General features: G+C 42.4%; 1 protein-coding gene across 3 annotated transcripts in view; it reads left to right on the top strand.

Annotated features, from left to right (window-relative positions):
- The first annotated feature begins 1,701 nt into the window (after positions 1-1,701).
- poc5 (POC5 centriolar protein homolog (Chlamydomonas)) overlaps positions 1,702-20,380 on the top strand; it is a 128,985-nt gene continuing 110,306 nt past the window's right edge. For 2 of the 3 annotated variants that reach the window (XM_085990629.1, XM_085990646.1), the window contains exons 1-3: positions 1,702-1,804; positions 12,471-12,554; positions 18,890-19,013. In XM_085990629.1, coding sequence (XP_085846755.1) covers positions 12,471-12,554; positions 18,890-19,013 — 208 coding nt within the window. In that variant the 5' untranslated portion in view covers positions 1,702-1,804. The other variant, XM_085990637.1, reaches the window with a different exon arrangement.

The raw sequence follows: 20,380 nt of genomic DNA, 5'->3' as shown, positions 1-20,380 counted from the left end.
TTTGGACATTTGAATGCCTTACCAGAAACAGAATGGTGTAAGCAGAATTCAGAATAATAACTTTCGAAAGGGAAGTAGATAAATGTTTGAAACAGAAAAACTTAAAAGCTGAGACAGGCAAAATGGACTGAATGGTCTCCTGCTCTATGGTAAAATGTTTAAAGGATTGGATACAGTCCGATCAGATAGGTTATTTGAAATGAATAAGGATGGGAGGAAGGGATCATGCCTATAAAATTCATTGGCAAAAATTAGTGCGGATGCCAAGAAATATTTATTTTCACCAAGTCATTAACCTCTGGAACAGACTGCTTGAACATGTGAGTTTGGAGTCACTGGATTCCTTCAAAAGTGAACTTGACAACTTCCTGAGAGAAGAGAACAGTTCCAGTTATGGAGATAAGTTGCTCATTAATTATGATTGTGAAGTATCATGGTAACTGTGGTCTCATGGAGCTTGTTTTATTTAGGGAGTCGGAGACAGATTTCTCAGCATCTTTCCTGAATTGCTCACAGATTTTTAGTTAAGAGGGTCCTCCGTATCTGTTGAGTCTGTGTCTACAAGTGCAGTTATACTGAATAACAGGACACAGACTACAGAAGTAAGTAAACAGGTCTTTAGTGATTGAGGGTCAGGGCGGAACTGAGGCACACTTTGCTCCGCAGGGTTTATATACCGGTGTGGTCACCACCGGTACTACAATGTACAGGAGCCATTGAAAAGTAGTCCATCCCTTAAGGTATCCTCTTAAGGTAGTACAGGTTACATACACTACAGTATCCATAAGTATCTTGTGATGTGGCGATTTATATATTACTTTATCACATCTCTCAGAAACAGCCTAAAGAGTTTCATATACAATTTATTACTTTTATAAGTGAAGTGGCTATTGTAACATGCAGTCAATTTGCAAGAAGCCACAAACAGCAATTGAATAAATGGTTAGTTAATCTGTTTTAATGGTGTTATATATGGGAAAGAATGTTGGCCAGGATACGGGGAAAACTCCCAGCTCTTCTTCAAACAGTGCCATGGGGTCTCAATCACCAGAATATCAGAGGATCTCAGCTTAATATCTAAACCAAAGGATGGTTCCTCGGTACTGCCCTGGAATGTCAGCCTAGATTAGGAGCTCAAATCTTGAGGTGGGACTCAAATCATAGCCTTGTTGGAATTGAAAATACTACCAACTGAACCAAACTGACGCATGAAGGTGCTACATAATTGCAAGTATCATTGATATGTAATGTATACTATGTGGAAGAAAGATACATAGCATACGTAGAAACTATGTGCAAGGTCCTTGGGACATCCCAAAGCATATTACAGTCAATTAATGCATTTTGTTTTGTAGACAAACACAAAATTTGTAAATAGCAAGGTGTGGCCAACAGTAATAAAATGAATGACCAGTTAATCGGTTTTTATTTGAGAGTGAAATGTTGGCCAGCACACCGGAGAATTCCTCTGCTTTTTTTCAATAGTGCCATGAGGTCCACCTGAGAGAGCAGAGAAATCCTCTTGTTTAATGCCTGATCCAGCAGACTGCGTGCGTGCGTAGCCCAAGGCTTGCAGGCTGCCCAATGAACCTGCCTCTGGGACTCGGAGCCAATCCGGCAGAAGCTTTCCGCGTCTGTCAACCATGACAACCGCGGAAGGAACTCTGTTCAATCAAAGCACAGGATGGAGCAGGGTAAGGTGGCTTACCAAGCCAATCAACGACGGTCTTGGTGGCCTGCGCCTCCAATAGCGTGTGCGGATAGTTTGAAACGGTCAGGGAGAGGGAGGCAGCTGGTTGAGACGGTAAGGTTGGTACTAGGCTTCTCAGCACAAAGCTCCGGCGAATTAAAAGCACCGACCCTGCAGTAACGGGAGTGGGCGGTTCGCGATTCCGTTACCAGCAGACGGTAAAGCTCCATCCCGAGGGTCTGGCCGAGCATTGGAGCCACCTACACCCGATCAACGGTACCTCCGCAGAATATTACCGACGTAACCAAGCATGTTGAAGCTGTTGGGGATATCTTCAACAGTTAAGGGAAATTTTAAGAATCTTAGGGAAGGAAAAAAAAAATCAAAATTGCCCAAAAAATTCCTGGATTGTTCCTGTTGGGGCAAAGAGGCTATTTGGGTATTCTTGTCTATTGGGTAGCCATAAATATCAAACGTAGAAAATCAAGTTTTTTTTTGTTACTTCTGTAAATGTTGTAGATGTCGTTTGCATCAGAATAGAAGTAATTGAGGAGCTTCTAGTTTGTTGACATGCCACATTTTAGCAAAAAAGGAAAATATGAAATGGATTCAAGAAATTAAAATTGGAATAATGTTGATATGGCTTAGTTGATGGCATGTGACTCAAGATTGTGTGTTGAAGCCCCACCTCAAGCAGTAAGTACATTGTCTTGGTTGGCATAAGTGCAGTTCTTTGGGATGGGATGTTAAACTGAGGAACTGGCTTAAGGGATGTTAAAGATCCCCTGCCACTATTTAAAGAGCAGAGAGTTCTGGCTAAGATTACTCCCCCGATCCAACACCACCCAGAAGAAAACCTGGCTTACCTGGTCATTTACCTCACTGATATTTGTGGGCCCTTGCTATATTGGAAATTAGGCTGCATGTTTCCTTATGTAATAACAGTGACTGTTTTAATTCATTGTCTGTGAAGTGCTGTGGGATATTTTGAGGATCTGATAAGATGCTCTAACTACAAGTTTGATCTTTCAAATATCTAGTAACAGGAGGAGGCCATTCAGCCCCTTTTGCCTATTTTGCCATTCAATTACATCATGGCTGATCTGTATCTTAACTCCATTTACCTGCCTTGGTTCTCTAACCCTTATTACCCTTGCCTAACAAAAATATATCTCTGTTTTGAAATTTTCAGTTGACCTAGCCTCAACAGCTTTTTGGAGGAGAGTTCTAGATCACTCTGTGTGAAGAAATGCTTTCTGACATTGCCCCTGAATGGCCTAGATCTAAATTTTAAGGTTATGTCCCTTTGTTCTAGACTCTCACCAGAGGGAATAGTTTCTCTCTCTACCCTATCAAATCCTTTAATCATCTTTCTTAATCATCTATATTCAAGGGAATACAAGCCTAGTCTATACAACCTGTCCTCATAATTTAATGCTTTTAGCCCCGGTATCATTCTGGTGAATCTGCGCTGTATCCCCTTTGAGGCCAATATATCCTTCTTGAAGTGCGGTGTACAAAACTGAATGCAGTACAGGTAGACTATCCTTTATCCGAACTTCCAAAAACCGAAACCCTCTAAAAACCGAAAGTTTTTTTGTTCAGCATAAGTCGTCCGCACGACCCCGACCCCCGCCGAACCCCCCGCTGACCCCCACCCCCCCCCCCCCGCCGACAAATTTCCCAGTCTTATAAAATACCTTCTGAAATCCGAAATTTTCCAAAAACCGAAACACGGCTGGTCCCGAGGTTTTCGGATAAAGGATAGTCTACCTGTACTCCAGATGGAGTCTAACCAGCAGTCTGTACAGCTGTAACATGACTTCCGCCCCCATGAGAGAAAGACCAACATTCCATTAGCCTTTCTCATTTTGTTGTACCTGTCCATTAGCTTTTAGCGATTTCTGCACTTGAACCTCTAAATCTGTCGTCTGATCCAGAGTTCCTAACTACTTACTCGTTGGAAAATACTCTTTCTTGGGTCCAAGTGGATGACCTTGCACTTCCTCACATTGAATGCCATCTACCACAGTTTTGCCCACTCGCTTAACCTATCAATGTCCCATTACAACTTTCTTTCCCCATCTACACTACAGTGCCACCTAGCTTAGTGTCGTAACTTAGTGCCTGCATAGCATCTTTGACTTTTATTGAGGAAGTACATCTTGAGTGAACTGCGGAAAGCCATGACGCCATGATGTACCTAGACTTCCAACAAGCATTTGACAAAGTTCTGTGTGATGGGCTACCAATGTTTACAATGGCAGGCATTTAAGGTAAAATCTGGGAATGCATAATAATTTGGCTGTCGGCTAGGAAGCAGGGATGCTTGTTTGAGGAGTGATGTTAGCGGTGGTGTGGGGGAAAGTAAGGGTGTGCTGAGTGGAGTTATCCCAAAGATTGTTGTTTGAAATCATACAGTTTCTAATTTTTATATGAAAGACTTAGCTTGAGAAGTTCAGTTGATGATGGTCAAATTCAGATAATAACATAAATATACATAAATGATCTGGACTTTGGAATGGAATACAAATCAAGAAGTTAATGTTGAACTTGTATATCATAGGCCATAGTTGGGAGTGTTATTTGTCATTCGTGTGTACTCTTCTGGTTGGGTGATTAAACGAATCTTCTGTAACTTAATAAAACTTTAAATAAAACTTCACAAATTAAATTAAAATTTGATTGGCCGGGATGATGATGCACTCCAGTCCCTGCGGCGCCAACCGGTCGCGGAAGGCCTCAAGCGTGCCGGCGGACACCGCGTGCTCCATCTCCAGGACCACCTGGGCGCGAACTTGGCCGCGGAAGGGAGGCAGGCAGGCAGGCAGGCAATCAGGCCGAACGACCCTCTCGACCGCCCGCTGCCTGGACCAGTTAATGGCCACTTTGGCCAGGCCCAGGAGCAGTCCTACGAGGAGGTCCTCCGATCTGCCCACTCTCCTCTGCACCGGGTGACCAAAGATCAAGAGCGTGGGACTGAAGTGCAGCCAAAAATCGAGGCGCAGCCCCTTCAAATAAAGAGGCTGCAACTTTATGCATTCGATTATATACGTGGAACACTGACTCCTCATTCGTGTATAAGGGGAAAGAAAAGGTTTCAAATCTGAATTAATTTGTAAGTTCCACCCTTAAGATTGTATTGGTATACTGGTAATATGATATCAACAGCATATTGAAAATCAATAGTTTAAAAAGGTTAAAATCATGAGCAGCTAACTAGAGATTTTGAATAGTATACAGACCAGTATTGTTTCTGAAATGCATAAAAATTGTATGAAAATGGCTCACTTGTAGTCAAATGGAGTTTTAAGTGCTTTATGCTTAATGTTGTGCTGTACCCCAGTAATTGCAGAAAATCAATATTTCATTGGTTGTCGAGATACCTTTAACACCCTTCAACATATGCTAGTAGAGATAAAAATTAATGTTTTAAAATAAACATGATTAAAAAATTAGAAGTTTTGGAAGATTGAGGAGTTGGAAAGATATTGAGTGGAGTTTAGCTGGGAATCTGGGATGATAGCCGGTTGGGAGTTTTGGAGGGAAGCAGGGTAAAAAAGCTACTTGCTCTCAAATACTTTGAGCTAGAGAAGATTGGACCAGAAATTCGGGTCGGCGGCTTCCCGCGGGTGCAAGCCCCCGACCTGCACTTACCTTGCGTGCCGGCCGTTGTGCTGTGGGCCTGCGTGGGATTCCGATCCTGGGCCTGCTCCAACTGCCAGCGTGCAGTGCTTGCATATCCCAGGGGCGCAGTTAGTTCGATGCGTCCCCTGGGATCACGTGGGCCATGGAGAGCCAATGGCAGCAGGGAATACTTCATTCATAAAATTGACAGGAAGAGCTGTCAAAACTATAAATACTATAAGCCCCAAAACATCACTAAAACTTAAAATAAATTAATTTTTAAAAATCACATTTTTAAAGTAATTACAGGAAACTTTGGTTTATCCGGAGGTTAACTGTCCGGAATGCTTGAGCCACCGGCAAAAATCAGGAGCCGTTTCGTTAGGTTTTTTTTCTTTTCGGTGCTTTTTTTTCACCAGTCAGGCTCTGCAACGTCTCGCTGAAGCTGTTGCTAAGCTACAGAGACGCTTGCAAGGTTTAGAACAGGGTTTGTTGCCAGATACGGAGCTCAAAATCTCCGTATGTTTCAACATTAGCGCTGGTTTGTCCGGCAGTTTTGATGGGATGGCAACAGCTCGGTCCCGTCTGTGCCGGATAGCACAAAGTTTCCTGTATAAATTACCTAAAATAACTATTTTAAACAATAATTAAAATTTTTGAAAAAATTAATTACATTTTCTAACGGGGCTAAAACTAAACTTGCCTTTTTTTTAAAAAGTATTTAAAAATAATAAACCTGTGGGGGGGAAAAAAAAGTTTTAATTTTAATTAATTCACCACTTACCTTGTTAAAAGCAGCCTTCGCCCACCATTCTGGCCTCCTGTGTATCCCCGACTTCCTTCGCCCACCATTCTGGCCTCCTGTGTATCCCTGACTTCCTTCGCCCACCATTCTGGCCTCCTGTGTATCCCTGACTTCCTTCGCCCACCATTCTGGCCTCCTGTGTATCCCTGACTTCCTTCGCCCACCATTCTGGCCTCCTGTGTATCTCTGACTTCCTTCGCCCACCATTCTGGCCTCCTGTGTATCCCTGACTTCCTTCGCCCACCATTCTGGCCTCCTGTGTATCCCTGACTTCCTTCGCCCACCATTCTGGCCTCCTGTGTATCCCTGACTTCCTTCGCCCACCATTTTCAGTTGTCTAAGCCTTAAGCTCTGGAATTTCCTCCCTAAGCCTCCCAACTCTCCTCCTTAAGATGCTTCTTAAAACCCACCTCTTGGACCAAGCTTTTGGTCGGTCACCTGTACTAATGTCTCCTCCTTCGGCTCTGTCAATTTTGTTTTGTCTGTTTACGCCCCTGTTAAGTGCCTTGGGATGTTTTACTGTGGTAAAGGTGCGATATAAATGCAAGTTGTTGTTTAGTCTTTCATAGAAAAAGATTAATATTCCAAATGGAATTTCCTCATAGAGGCCTGCTACCCGACGAGGAACTCATGGACTAGTCGCACAATAGCAGAGCTGGGAGAAAAAGAGCTGCATCATGCTCAGTGGGCTTCGGCATTTGTTAATGGGATTGCTTCATTTTAAAGAGAGTCTAGATTTGAAACTCTCAATTTCTTAAATGTGCAAGTCAGGTGATTGACAAAGATTTGGTGGAGATTTTTTAAAATTGTAGAACCTTGAATGTAGCTGAAATCAGACTGTAGTGTCCGTGTGTAGATAAAGACACTGAAGACAGGAGTTGGTTCATAGGTATTTACTAAGCAAGTCTGGGGGGGGTTTCTAAAGGATATACACAATACACAGGCTCATATAGCCCAAGTGGCAATTACCGGCATTACGCACACCTGGGGCTCTTAAAGGCACATACACCACAATTCCTCCCCTTCTAGCTAACTAGTACATCATATTTTAAGTAATTATTAATTACATGTTATATGCAAAATAATATACATTGCTGTATTAATTAATTATAAGTTAGTCTCTCAGGAGGCTTCCTGACTCGGTCCGGATAACGCCTCGGGGGTGTAGTAGTTTCTGGTGGTGTAGTAGGTTCTTCTGGCAAGGCTGATTCGGCTTGAAGGCCAGTGTCGGGTTCATCGGGCTCCAGTATCACCGGATCGGAGGTAGATATGGGTATCTCTACTTCATCGTTAGATGTATAGAGTGGTGGTGTAGGTTGTCCCTTTTTGGATGACTTGATGATTTGGTCAGCATGGCACCGCCTTATGCTGTCTCCGATGTCCACGGTATACATCAGTGGTCCTAATCGTGTGCAGATAGTTCCAGGCTGCCATTTCTCGGTACGGTAGTCCTGGGCCAAAACCGGTTGGCCTATCCGGAAGGCCCTAGTTGGCCTTTCATTCATGCCCTGAAACTGCCGGTTCTCCACGTCCCTTCGGATGTTGGGCTTGACCAAATCCAGCCGGCATCTTAGGTTTCTATTGTAGAACATCATGGCGGGAGTTTGGTTAGTAACCATATGCGTTGCATTCCTATATGCAAATAAGAAGTTATCCACCTTGTGCTGAAGTTTTATGTCTTCATTACCCATGGCCTTGATGGCCTTCTTGAAGGTCTGGACAAACCTTTCAGCCAATCCATTGGTGGCGGGATGGTATGGGGCGGACGTGTAGTGCTTTACCCCATTGTTCTTTAAGAACTTTCTGAATTCTTCGGACACAAATTGCGGTCCATTATCAGAACATATCTGCTCCGGCAGCCCATTCCTGGCAAATATGGTCCTTAATACTGTGATGGTTTTTTCCGTGGTGGTGGAGGACATCTTTATTACCTCCGGCCACTTGGAGTGTGCATCAACTGCGATTAAGAACATTGAGTCCATAAATGGACCAGCAAAGTCGATGTGCACCCTTTGCCAGGGAGATGAGGGCCACTCCCATGGATGTAGAGGGGCCTGTGGCGGAGCATTTTGGACCTTCTGGCATCCTAGGCAGCTCTTGGTCATGTCTTCGATGTCTCCATCGATACCTGGCCACCATACAAACGCCCTAGCTAGGTTCTTCATTTTCACTCCACCCAGATGCCCCTCGTGGAGCTCCTTTAGCACTTTATCCTGGAGTTTGGGTGGAATCACCACTCTGGATCCACACATCAAGGTTCCTCGGCACACTGACAGCTGTTCTCTTCTTTGCGAGAATGCTGGCAACAGTGGTTCGCCATGTGCTGGCCATCCCTTCACTGTTAAATCGTAGACCCGTGAGAGAGTAGGGTCATTTCTTGTCTCCCTTTCAATGGCAGAATTTGTCACCGGTAGACATTCCACTATGGTAGAGTGGAATATCTCTACTGGGTCTACTGTAGGTGCCTCTTCTATCGTTGGCAACGGTAGGCGTGATAAACCGTCAGCATTCCCATGCTGTTTTGACCCTTTGTATTCAATGTTGTATTGGTGTGCCCCTAGAAAAAGGGACCACTTCTGTAGTCTTTGTGCCGTCATAATGGGGACACCTTTTTTAGGGTTGAATATGGAGATGAGGGGTTGATGGTCAGTCAGCAAGGTAAATTTTTGTCCGTGTAGGTAATGGTTGAATTTCTTCACTCCCCATACCAGGCTGAGTGCTTCCCTGTCTATCTGGGCATAGTTACGCTCAGCTGAGTTCAATGAGCGTGACGCAAAAGCTATCGGCCGTTCCGAGCCATCAGGGAATCTATGGGACAATACCGCTCCTATGCCGTAAGGGGATGCATCGCACGCCAGTCTGATTGGTAGTGATGGGTTGTAATGAGCCAAAACTTTCTCGGATGTGATTAAGTCTTTACATTTATGGAAGGCACGTTTACAGTCTTCGTTCCATTTCCAAATCACTCCTGTCTGTAGAAGATCATTAAGAGGGTGTAGAATAGTTGATAAGTTCGGTAAAAATTTATGATAGTAATTTATTAATCCCAGGAATGACCTTAATTGTGAAACATTTTCAGGTGCTGGGGCTTTTATAACTGCTTCAATTTTTTCAGGTGACTTATGCAACCCTTCCTTATTAATTATGTGGCCACAATATGATATCTGATTTTGGAAAAATTCGCACTTGGGGCGATTTGCTCGTAGGCCCCGTTCTTTCAGCCTAGTGAGCACCTGCTCCAAATTGGCAAGGTGCTCGTTGTCGTTTTCTCCTGTTATAAGGATGTCGTCTAGGTAGCATTGAGTCCCCGGAATCCCTTGCAGGACTTGCTCCATAGCTCTTTGCCAGATAGCTGTAGCTGATGCTATTCCAAAAACCAGTCGATTGTACTGGTACAGGCCTTTGTGTGTGTTTATTGTGAGATACTTTTTAGAGGTCTCCTCAACCTCCATCTGTAGATATGCCTGTGCCAAGTCAATTTTGGTGAAACGTTTCCCTCCGGATAGTGAGGCGAAAATATCTTCTATCCTCGGAAGAGGATACTGTACCGTGTGAAGGACCGGGTTTACAGTCACCTTAAAGTCCCCAGAGATGCGAATTTTTTTCTGTTCCTCAGAGTTATTTTTCAATTTTTTTCATGACTGGAACGATGGGTGTTGCCCATTCGCTCCAATCTATTTTGGATAATACGCCTGCCTTTTCCAAATTCTTCAGCTCTGCCTCGACTGCCGGACGTATTGCGTATGGCACCGGTCTTGCCTTAAAAATTTTTGGAATTGCTGTATCTTCCACTTTTATTGAGGCGGTGATGCCTTTCAAGGTTCCTAGTTTCTCTTGAAACACTTCTTTGGCATTGGCCAAGATGTCTTTTAATCGTTCAGGTATGATGTCATCATTGTTTTTTTCCTTACTGGTCACCGTCAGTGCCTGAATGGAGTGCCAGTCTAAACATATCTTCCTTATCCATTCACGTCCCAACAACGGTGGACCACCATCTTGTAGAATGTATAAACACAACTTTTGTATTTCTTTGCCGTTGTATACCACAGGCACCCTTATTTTTCCTTTGGGGTAGACTTTCTGCCCCGTATATGTTTTTAAGATAATGGATGTGTCTTTTAGAGGTATATGCGAAAATAGCCTCTCGTAATCTCGTCGATTTATTACGGTTAGAGCTGATCCTGTATCTAGCTCCATTTTAACTGGGGACCCTGCTATTGTGAGGGTAACCCAAATGGTTTGGTAATCCTCTTTGGCAAGTACATTATGTAATTTGAGACAGCTTAGTCTCTTGTTTCCGGAGTCGCTATCGCTATTCTGGTCTTCGGAGCTATTGTCCGTCATCATTTGTACCTTCCTGTACTTTTCTTTATTGATTTTTTGTTTTCTGTCAGTGGATTTATTTTGTCCAGATTGGCATACCCGTGCAATGTGTCCAATCTTACCACATTGCCTGCATGCTTTGCCCTTGAACCAGCAGTCCCTCTGGTTATGGGTGGATCTGCCGCAGCGATAACATCTTCCGAACTCCTGTGTCATTTTATGGGTGCCGAAGTCCTGTGTCTCTTGTTGTATCTCTGCTGCTCCTTTTGCTGCTGCTTCGTATGATACAGCCATACTGAAAGCTTTGTCCAATGTTAAATCTTTTTCAGAAAGCAGTCTTTTTTGTGTTCCTTCACTTAAGAGACCGCAAACAAATTTGTCTCGAAGATAATCCGATAGTCCTGCTCCGAATTGGCAGTACTTTGATAGCTTTCTTAATTCGGTTAGGTAATCAGCGTTACTTTCATTCTTGTGTTGATTTCTCTTGAAGAACTTGAATCGTTCCGCTATCAGCAGCGGTGTTGGGTTTAAATGCTCCTGCAGGGTATCAACAATTTCTTTAAAAGTCTTGTCCTTTGGTTTGGCTGGAGTGATTAAATTTCGTAACAGCCCGTATGTCTTCGCGCCCATTAAGTTCAGAAGTACTGAAGCTTTTTTTTCATCTGTTATTCCATTTGCAGTGCAATAAACCTCTACTCTTTCCACGTATGTGGTCCAATCTTCTATTTCGCCATCAAAAGCCTCAATATTACCAGATTTAGGCATTTCAGAAAAGATATGGCGCTTCCCGCGCTTTTTTTTTCTCTGTAGCAACGATATGGCGCTTCCCGCGCTTTCCCGCCGCTGCTACCGATAACAACGCTGTTTTACTGTGGTTTCCGTTTATTCACTGTTGGAGACTCGTTCCCGACGGAGGTCTAAACGCTGACCTGCTTGCCGCGCCGGCCGTCTCTCGAGTGCACCCTCCCAGTCCGTTATTGCTTGCCTCCGATTTCGCTGCCTGTCTCAGCTGTAGAGCCCGCCGCTGGAGCTCCAGCCTGACGCCCAGGAAGGATTAGCGCAGTACCTGTCACCAGCTTGGCCAGCTGGTGAAACCACAGTTTCTCTTACTTCCTTGAGTCTTCTGGACGCTGGAGGAATCGATGTCCTTGAGGTGCTGCCGAATTGCAGGTAAGTCCGTTTCCACTTCGCCGCCACTGTAGTGTCCGTGTGTAGATAAAGACACTGAAGACAGGAGTTGGTTCATAGGTATTTACTAAGCAAGTCTGGGGGGGGTTTCTAAAGGATATACACAATACACAGGCTTATAAAGCCCAAGTGGCAATTACCGGCATTACGCACACCTGGGGCTCTTAAAGGCACATACACCACAATTGCTCTTAAAGGCACATACACCACACAGACTATTTTGTTAAATTAGTATGTTGCACGGCTGCTGTCATGTGAATTCCATTAGAGTAAAAGGGCAAGTGACCAAACTTCTGGAGTGATCCATTCTGAACTAGGAAAGTCTCCAGGATATGAATATTGATGTAGTGGGTCTTTAAAGTCCAATTTATTTTTAGGTACTTGACTAGATTTTAACATAGTAGATCTTGATTTCAGTGATCTGGAAGTGACCCTGTTTAAATTCTTCATGTTTTATCTCAGTTATTTGTAATAGTCCTTTTTTTAAAAAAAAAAAAGCAACACTGTTGGTGTGCTCTTTAAATTTTTTAAAGAAAAAATGCACCTTAAAGGGTCAGTTTGAATCCAAGCAATTTGCATATCCTTAATAAAATTACAATGGTGAACAGATCGGTTGAATTGTGTCTACAGCGAGCCATCTATTTGTATCCGTGACTGCAAAAAGCAAATTATGCATAATATCGGTTGGGGTTAAACTGAGGTCAGCAAGATGAAGATCTCCCAGGTCACAGGGAGACCGGAATAGTAAGCCGATGTTATTGAAATTCTATGAAATTGTTTTCTTCTGGGCCTAGGCCAGTACTTAAATCAATTGATTGATTGCTCTCTTTTGTGCAGATGTCCTCCGATGAAGAGAGGACTTCCAGCCCTGTATTGCCTAAAGATTCAGATCGGGGTAGTTCAGTCTCGTCTGATCTGCAGGTAGGGAGGAGGAATTTCATGTTTAGGTACTGGAGATAAAGCAGTTATAAGCATAATTTGTATATATTTAAAAGAAACATAAATCTCTCATGCTTTTAGCTGTAACATTATGATACTGTATGTACTGCAGATAGTAAGATATGGTGCTCTTGCATGCCAACCATCATTGTTCGCAGAGTTGTGCTCCATATTGGAATTTGCTGACACATATTCGTGCTTCTAACATCGCCTGGCCCATCTTCTGTCGTCGTCCCAGAATACATGGGGAGCAGCTGTGTCTGCAACTTTGTTGTCGATCTATATAAGCCTTCTAGATTGATACATTTTTTTAGTCGCAAATATAACTGCTTCTGGAAATGTCTTGAGCATTAGTAACACTTGTGGTACTGCTGGCCATATCTCATCAATAACGAGGAGTATACATCCTGACTCAGTCAGTTGTCTGCATGAATTTGCACTAGTGCTTTCAGGAACAATAGATGATGGGATATTTTTTCTGCAGCCTACAAAACAAGGCAACAGTATGCTATTACTTAGTGCCAACTGTCATATAACACTGAAATCAGCAATGATAAGTAAGTTGAAATTTGAGCATATATCTTCTGATCGGTTTTCCAGGCGCATTTGCTATTTATTCATTGCAGTGTAGTTTAGTTGTGATTACCAAATAAAGCTGTGTTTGTAAGGAGTTGGCTGTATAACATCACAATTAATCTTTTTGAAAAGAATTATTAAATTAATGTACTCTCGCTTCAGAAGGTAGCGATTTCAAACCGCAGTCCAGAGACATCAGCGCATAATCTAGGCTGACGCTTAGTGCAGCGTTGCACTGTCAGAGGTGTTGACTTTTGGACGAGGCGTTAAACTGAGCCCCCCGTCTGCCCACTGAGATGGATGTAAAAGATCACATGGCACTATTTGAAGAAGAGTCAAGGGAGTTCTCTTTCCCTCCCCACCCCAGGTGTGCTGATCAAGATTATCTCTCAACCAACTCACTAAAAGATTATTTGGTTGTTTATCTTATTGCAAAATTTTGCATCAAGTTGTGTGGAGCATAGTCAGTTGTGCACTGTTTATTGGCTTGCCTAATGTCTTTAGTGGTATATATCTTGCTTGCTATTTTCTACCTAGTGTGTGCTCTTCATAGGTCATCCAATATTTATATGCTCTGTGTAGTGAAGTGGAGGGGTTTGTTACAAAAAATGGTTGGGAGTATTTTTCTATCCTTGCTCTCCGTGCCTTCTACATTGTACATGTTAAAACCAAAACTTGTCTCCTTTTTTAAATCTATCAACTTAAAAATGTTGGGAGGAATTGCTGCCCTGGTCACTGAGTTGCAGCATGGGTAGTCTATGTGGGTAGGCAAAACAATGGCAGATGGAATTCAATGTGGTGAAGTATGAGGTTATCTGCTTTGGAGAGACTAGGAGCTATGAGGGAGCAAAGGGATTTAGGTATCCATGTACACAAATCACTAAAAGCTAGTGCACTGTTACAAAAAGTAATCAAACATGGCTAATGGAATGTTGACCTTTATCTCAAAGGTGTGAATTCAAAAGTGAGGAAGTGATGTTTCAGTTTTTTATTCATTCATGGGATCTGGGCGCCGCTGGCAAGGCCAGCGTTTAATTTTCCATCCCTAATTGCCCTTGAAGGTGGTGGTGAGCTGCCGCCTTCAACTGCTGCATTCCGTGTGGAGGCGGTACTCCCACAGTGCTGTTAGGGAGGGAGTTCCAGGATTTTGATCCAGCAACGATCAAGGAATGGCGATTATATTTCCAGATCAGGATGGTGTGTGACTTGGAGGGGAATGTGGAGGTGTTGGTGTTCCCATGGGTCTGCTGCCCTTGTCCTTCTAGGTGGTAGAGGTCGTAGTTTTGGGAGGTGCTGCCGAAGAAGCCTTGGCAAGTTGCTGTAGTGCAACTTGTAGATGGTGCACACTGCAGCCACGGTATGCCGGTGGTGGGGGGACTGAATGTTTAAGGTGGTGGATGGGGTGATAATCAAGTGGGCTGCTTTGTCCTGGATAGTGTCAAACTTCTGTGTGTTAGAGTTCCACTCATCCAGGCAAGTGGAGAGTATTCCGTCACACCCCTGACTTGTGCCTTGTAGATGGTGGAAAGGCTTTGGGGAGTCAGAAGGTGAGTCAACTGTCACAGAAGACCCAGCCTTTGATCTGCTCTTGTGCTTACTGTGATATTGTGTGAGTGAAGTACATGTGAAAACGTACATCAGTTTTCTCCATTATTTTTGTGTGTGTATAAAACGGTTGTGGGGCTTCAGAGGGTAAACAGTACTCTCTTTGCAGCACCCTATTTGCAATATGCTTGAAAATTAAAATCCTAAAGAAATATCTACTGAAACTCTGGTTTCTATTCTGACGCTATTGGTGATGAAATCCAGTTCCTCTGACCCGGTGAAGGGTCTGCTTGTCGCTCTTTGGATTAAGAAGCATCGCTGTTTAGTATCTGTTGCTGTTTATTATTGAGCTATGCTTCCCATGTGAGATGATAAAAGGATAGTAAAAAGGCAACCTTTGGTCCGATTTCATTTGAGGCACTACAGAGACAGATCCTTGGGTGCTGGAGAGCAACAACTCCAGAGGAGAAGGGGGAAAGCTGGAAAGGACTGAAATAAGTCTAGGGTCCGACAGTAAGGAGGCTCCTTCAGGGAGCTGCGGATGCTGATGACTGACGACGGCGTGTAGTGCTACGTTATACTGGCAACTGCGTTCCCACAAACGCACCTACTGTAACTGGTGAGGTCTGTTCTATATTCATGGTGTGGAGATGCTGGAGTTGGACTGGGGTGGACAAATGTAAGAAGTCACACAACAGGTTATAGTCCAACAGCTTTATTTGAAATCACAAGCTTTCGGAGTGCTGCTCCTTCGTCCGGTGAAGTGGAGAAATGCATAAAGACACAGCTTATATAGTCAGAGAATAATGTCAGATGTTTACAGGTAATCTTGCCAACTGCCATTTATCACACCTCGGCAGAGAGATAATCACAGCAGTCAAAGGTGTGAATGGTGTCCAAACAGGTCAGTCAGGGAAACATTACATCAAAGAACAATGAGGTGGGGTCACAAGGGGTCAAATATTGCAGATGCTGGGGTCTGTATGAAAAACACAAACATTTTTTTTTGCTGGAAATCACAGCAGGTCCGGCCGCATCTGTGTGGAGAGAACAAGCCAATGTCGACCAGACTCGAGTCGTTGTTGGCTGGTTCTCTCTACACAGATGCGGCCGGACCTGCTGTGATTTCCAGCAAAAAAAAAAAATGTTTTTTGTCTTTTGTTTTTCATACAGACCCCAGCATCTGCAATATTTGATCCCTTGTGACCCCACCTCATTGTTCTTTGATGTAATGTTTTCCTGACTGACCTGTTTGGACACCATTCACACCTTTGATTGCTGTGATTATCTCTCTGCCGAGGTGTGATAAATGGCAGTTGGCAAGATTACCTGTAAACATCTGACATTATTCTCTGACTGTATAAGCTGTGTCTTTACGCATTTCTCCACTTCACCTGACGAAGGAGCAGCGCGCTGAAAGCTTGTGATTTCAAATAAAGCTGTTGGACTATAACCTGGTGTTGTGTGACTTCTTACATTTGTTCTATATTCATATACATACATTTGAGCAACAGTTTTCTAATTTCTAGGTATGATTGCTCTGAAAGTTCATGGGGTGCCACAATATGGTCAAGCAAGTAGATTGAATCAGATTGGAAACATTTATTATGTTTTGAGTTGTGGGAAAATAACTCTAATAAAATTTGAGGCCATTTTAATCTTTGTGTATTTAGTCTGGGCCTTCTGTGTTTGGGAACTCCTGACTTTTAACTTCCAGTCATTAGATTTTAATGAGGTACTGTAGACCCTCCAAGGATTGGCTAGTTTAATGCATAAATCCAAAATGCATTTCCTAAATATACATAATGTTACGGAAAACTGTTGGACATTGGCCTCCTGAATCTTTTCTTGTGTCCTGCTTTCTCCGTTCGTTAAATGAACAGGTGTTTTTTTCCATTTATCCTGAGGACCTTGTATTGATGGTAATTTAAATCACATGTAGAATGTTCCACAATTAACTATAATAAGAGTATGAATTTGCAGTGATCATGTACAGCAGAACAAAAACTGAACCTCCATGTTCAAAAGCATATACAATGGATGCTAGCGATTACAAGCCTATATAGAGAGCTATAGTCAGAGGTACAATGGGACGTAAAGTGTACATTGCATGTCTTTGTGCATTCCTTATACCACACTTTAGATAGTGTGTGTTGAATTTAAATACAAGCTATATTCAGATTGCAGACAACATTTTTATTTTTACTTTTTATTCCAATTATGAAATTTCCACTAAATTTGAACAGATATTTGAAATGGCATTTTATATGGTTTATCAAATCATGAGTTTTCAAAACAAAAGTCTGCACTCTGAACCCTTTTTTATTTTTCGTAACTCACATGAGTATTTGTACTCTGTAAATCCTAACCTTTTTGGTCATTATTGTAGTGTTTTTGCATTCACCTGCTGGAGGGCTTTATGTGACTGACCTTACTACATTCTTTTTATATCAATTTTTTTTTGACTGTAACTGGCACTAATGTAGTGTTCTGTGCATGCCATTAAGAAATCAGGAGAGAGGGATATTCTTCATTGGTCCACATCTGTTTTATTACTATGACAAACAAAACCAGAGTCAACTGGACAATATCTAATCATTCACAATTAGAGATATAATTGCTAGCTGATGACCAGTTAACAGTTTCAGTTTTACTGACTGGTATTGAAAAGAGAGTGGATAAGGAAAAAAATGTTGAAAGAAACAAATTAAAAGGGTAGAATTTTGAATTCAGTAGAATAAGTTTGCAAGTGAAGAATCTCAAGACTATATTTAACAAGGACCCATAATCAGAGACTTGAAGGAACTTGTGTTTTTTGTTTCTAATGCCTGATGTTCATGTGGCCTGGCTTATAAAATATGCATATAAATTATCCATCTTTAACATCCTGCTGGGCTTTCCATGAAAACAAGGACCTTGACATATCTCTCGTTTTGCCCTTTTTCTTCCACTCATTTACAATTTTTACAAAATGATGAACAGTCATGAAATCAATCCACAAAACACCAATAAAAATTCCAGAATACCGTTTTTAATGCAACTGAAATTTAACTTAGTCACTGTGAATCCGTGCCCTTGGTGTGTGTGGAACAAGAGACAGTGTTCTGAAAACCAAAGGGGGTAGGTAAGGCTTTTGATTTTTTTTCCTCATTTTAGATGGGTGTCGTGCCCATAAGCAACGTTTCCCGCACAGCCTGGGACCGGCTTTCTCAAAGTTAAATTTTGCGCGTGCAGGAAACTGTGAATGGGCTGTGCAGCCTCTTATAGGGGCCGCACACCCAAAAAATAATTAGGAGGAACATTGCCCATAAGGTATCAGTATTCAAAGAATTGCTTGAAGTTAAGCTCTTGTGTTATATTATGCATTAATCAAGTTTTAAGTGAGTGACCAAAGTTAAACTCTCCAAATTTGATGACTATGTATAATGACTTCCTAGTCAACAGCTTACTGAAGTACAGTACTAAGTAGATTACAGGAAGATTGCCCAGATGTGTTACCAACTGATGACTATGGGCATAACTTTCAACTTTGGCAAAAGCGTAAATCGAGTGGTAGCAGATTGTCTACCCATTATGGAAAGGAATATTATGCAGGATGTATAACAGGTAGCCGACCTGCTACTGGCCATTTTACACTCCTGCCAAAGTTGAAATACCACCCGATACTAATAAAGTGCATATGGTGGTAATATTGTATTGGCTTATTTAGTTTTGAAATGTTTAGGAAATTCTACCACCCAAGACCAAAACTGACTCCTAGAAAATGAGTTGCCTGAGAAAAGCTTTTCTTTATTGTAGCAAGATCCCTCTGGTATCAAAACATAGATTTTGGCTTCAAAAAGTCTCTGAAAAGATAAAAATGTACTAAAACTAGACGGTGTAAAAATATGAATGTGGTTGCAATTGGCCTGTTTGTATTTAAAGTTAAAATAAAAACAAAAGCTGGAAATACTGCTTGGGTCATTGACCTGAAACGTTAATTGTTTCTCTCTCCATGAATGCTGCCTGACCTGCCGAGTATTTCCATCATTATCTGTTTTATTTCAGATTTCCAGCATCTGTAGTATTTTGCTTTTGTGTTTAAAGTTAATTCTGCTGTGAATCTTTTCTATCCTGAGTGCATCAGATGTGGTTATTTTGAAGTAATAGTATTAAAAAATAAATGCTAAGTGCGTTTCTTTATTTTCCCCCACAAGGATGAGTATGAAGAGCTCCTACGCTATGCAGTAGTAACTCCAAAGTGGGATTCTGGTGTCCTCAGACAGTCGCGTTGCGTGACAAAACTTACAACAGACGGCAAAGATTCAAGTGCAATCGAAGGTGACCAATCTCAGCATTTTACAGGCGAAGCCCTGACCCGCTTGAAAAAAAATTCTTGTGGTAAATGTAAATATGATCCCAGTGCTTTCCAAAGTTCCCTTTAAAACTGCAACTAAAAAAAATTAAATTTCTTTAGTACAAATTTTTAGTTTACTCTAGTGTTATTTTTTAATAACCATTGTGAAACTTGACGTTAACAGCCACTGATGAGACGTAACCTAATCAGAAATCTACATTCTTAATTTATTCAACCTTCACATAAAGTTGTGTAGGTGTCAGTCTTGGCTCAATGGTAACGCCCTCGAGTCTGAGTCAGAAGGTCGTGGGTTTACTCCCCACTCCACAGGCTTGAACATATAATCAAGGCTGACACTTCAGTGCAGTATTGAGGGAATACTGCACTGTTGGAGGTGCTGTCTTTTGGATGAGACATTTGGTCCCCTCTGGTCTGATTTGGATGTAAAAGATCCCATGGCACTATTTGAAGCGCAGGGGAGTTCTCCCAGTGCCCTGGCCAATACTTCTCCCTCAACCAATATTACTAACAGTCATTTATCACGTTGCTGTTTATGGGACCTTGCTATGTGCAAATTGGCTACCATGTATCACTACATTACTTTTGACGTGTGGTTACCATTGTAATTAATTGGCTGTAAAGCACTTTGGGATATAGTGAAAGATGCTATGTAAATGCATGTTCTTTCTGTCGCATAAAGTCAAAATTTGCTATTGTACATTTAAGGGAGAGGAGAAATTACCGAGAGCGCTGTCCTTTTTTAAAGAAATATTCCTTCTTGTGCAGTTATTTTGATAGCTCCTGGAGCCTGGTTGGTTGGGGGAAAGGACTTTTTTTTATTCATTCATGGGAAGTGGGCGTCTCTACATAAGAAATAGGAGCAGGAGTAGGCCAATCGGCCCCTCGAGCCTGCTCCACCATTCAATAAGATCATATCTGATCCTAACCGCCAATCCACAATCACAGAACCATCTCCTGAATCTAACAGAATTAGACACGAAATACGAGCAGGATCAAGCTACACGGCCCCTGGGCCCGCTCCGCTACCCACAGAGCCATGACCGATCCGAACCTAGACTCATGTCCAAATTCCTGCCCGCTCCCCGTAACCCTTAATTCCCTTTACTTCAAGGAAACTGTCTATTTCTGTTTTAAATTTATGTAATGATGTAGCTTCTACAGCTTTTTGGGGCAGCATATTCCATGGACCTACCACCCTCTGAGTGAAGTAGTTCCTCCTCATCTCAGTTTTGAAAGAGCAGCCCCTTATTCTAAGACTATGCCCCCTAGTTCTAGTTTCACCCATCATCGGGAACATCCTCCCCGCATCCACCCGATCCAACCCCTTCAC

Source organism: Somniosus microcephalus, chromosome 1 (genome assembly GCF_052327205.1).
Source record: "Somniosus microcephalus isolate GS21.2 chromosome 1, FLI_Smic_1.0, whole genome shotgun sequence".
NCBI lineage: Eukaryota > Metazoa > Chordata > Chondrichthyes > Squaliformes > Somniosidae > Somniosus > Somniosus microcephalus.
This window is presented reverse-complemented; position numbering and strand designations above follow the sequence as displayed.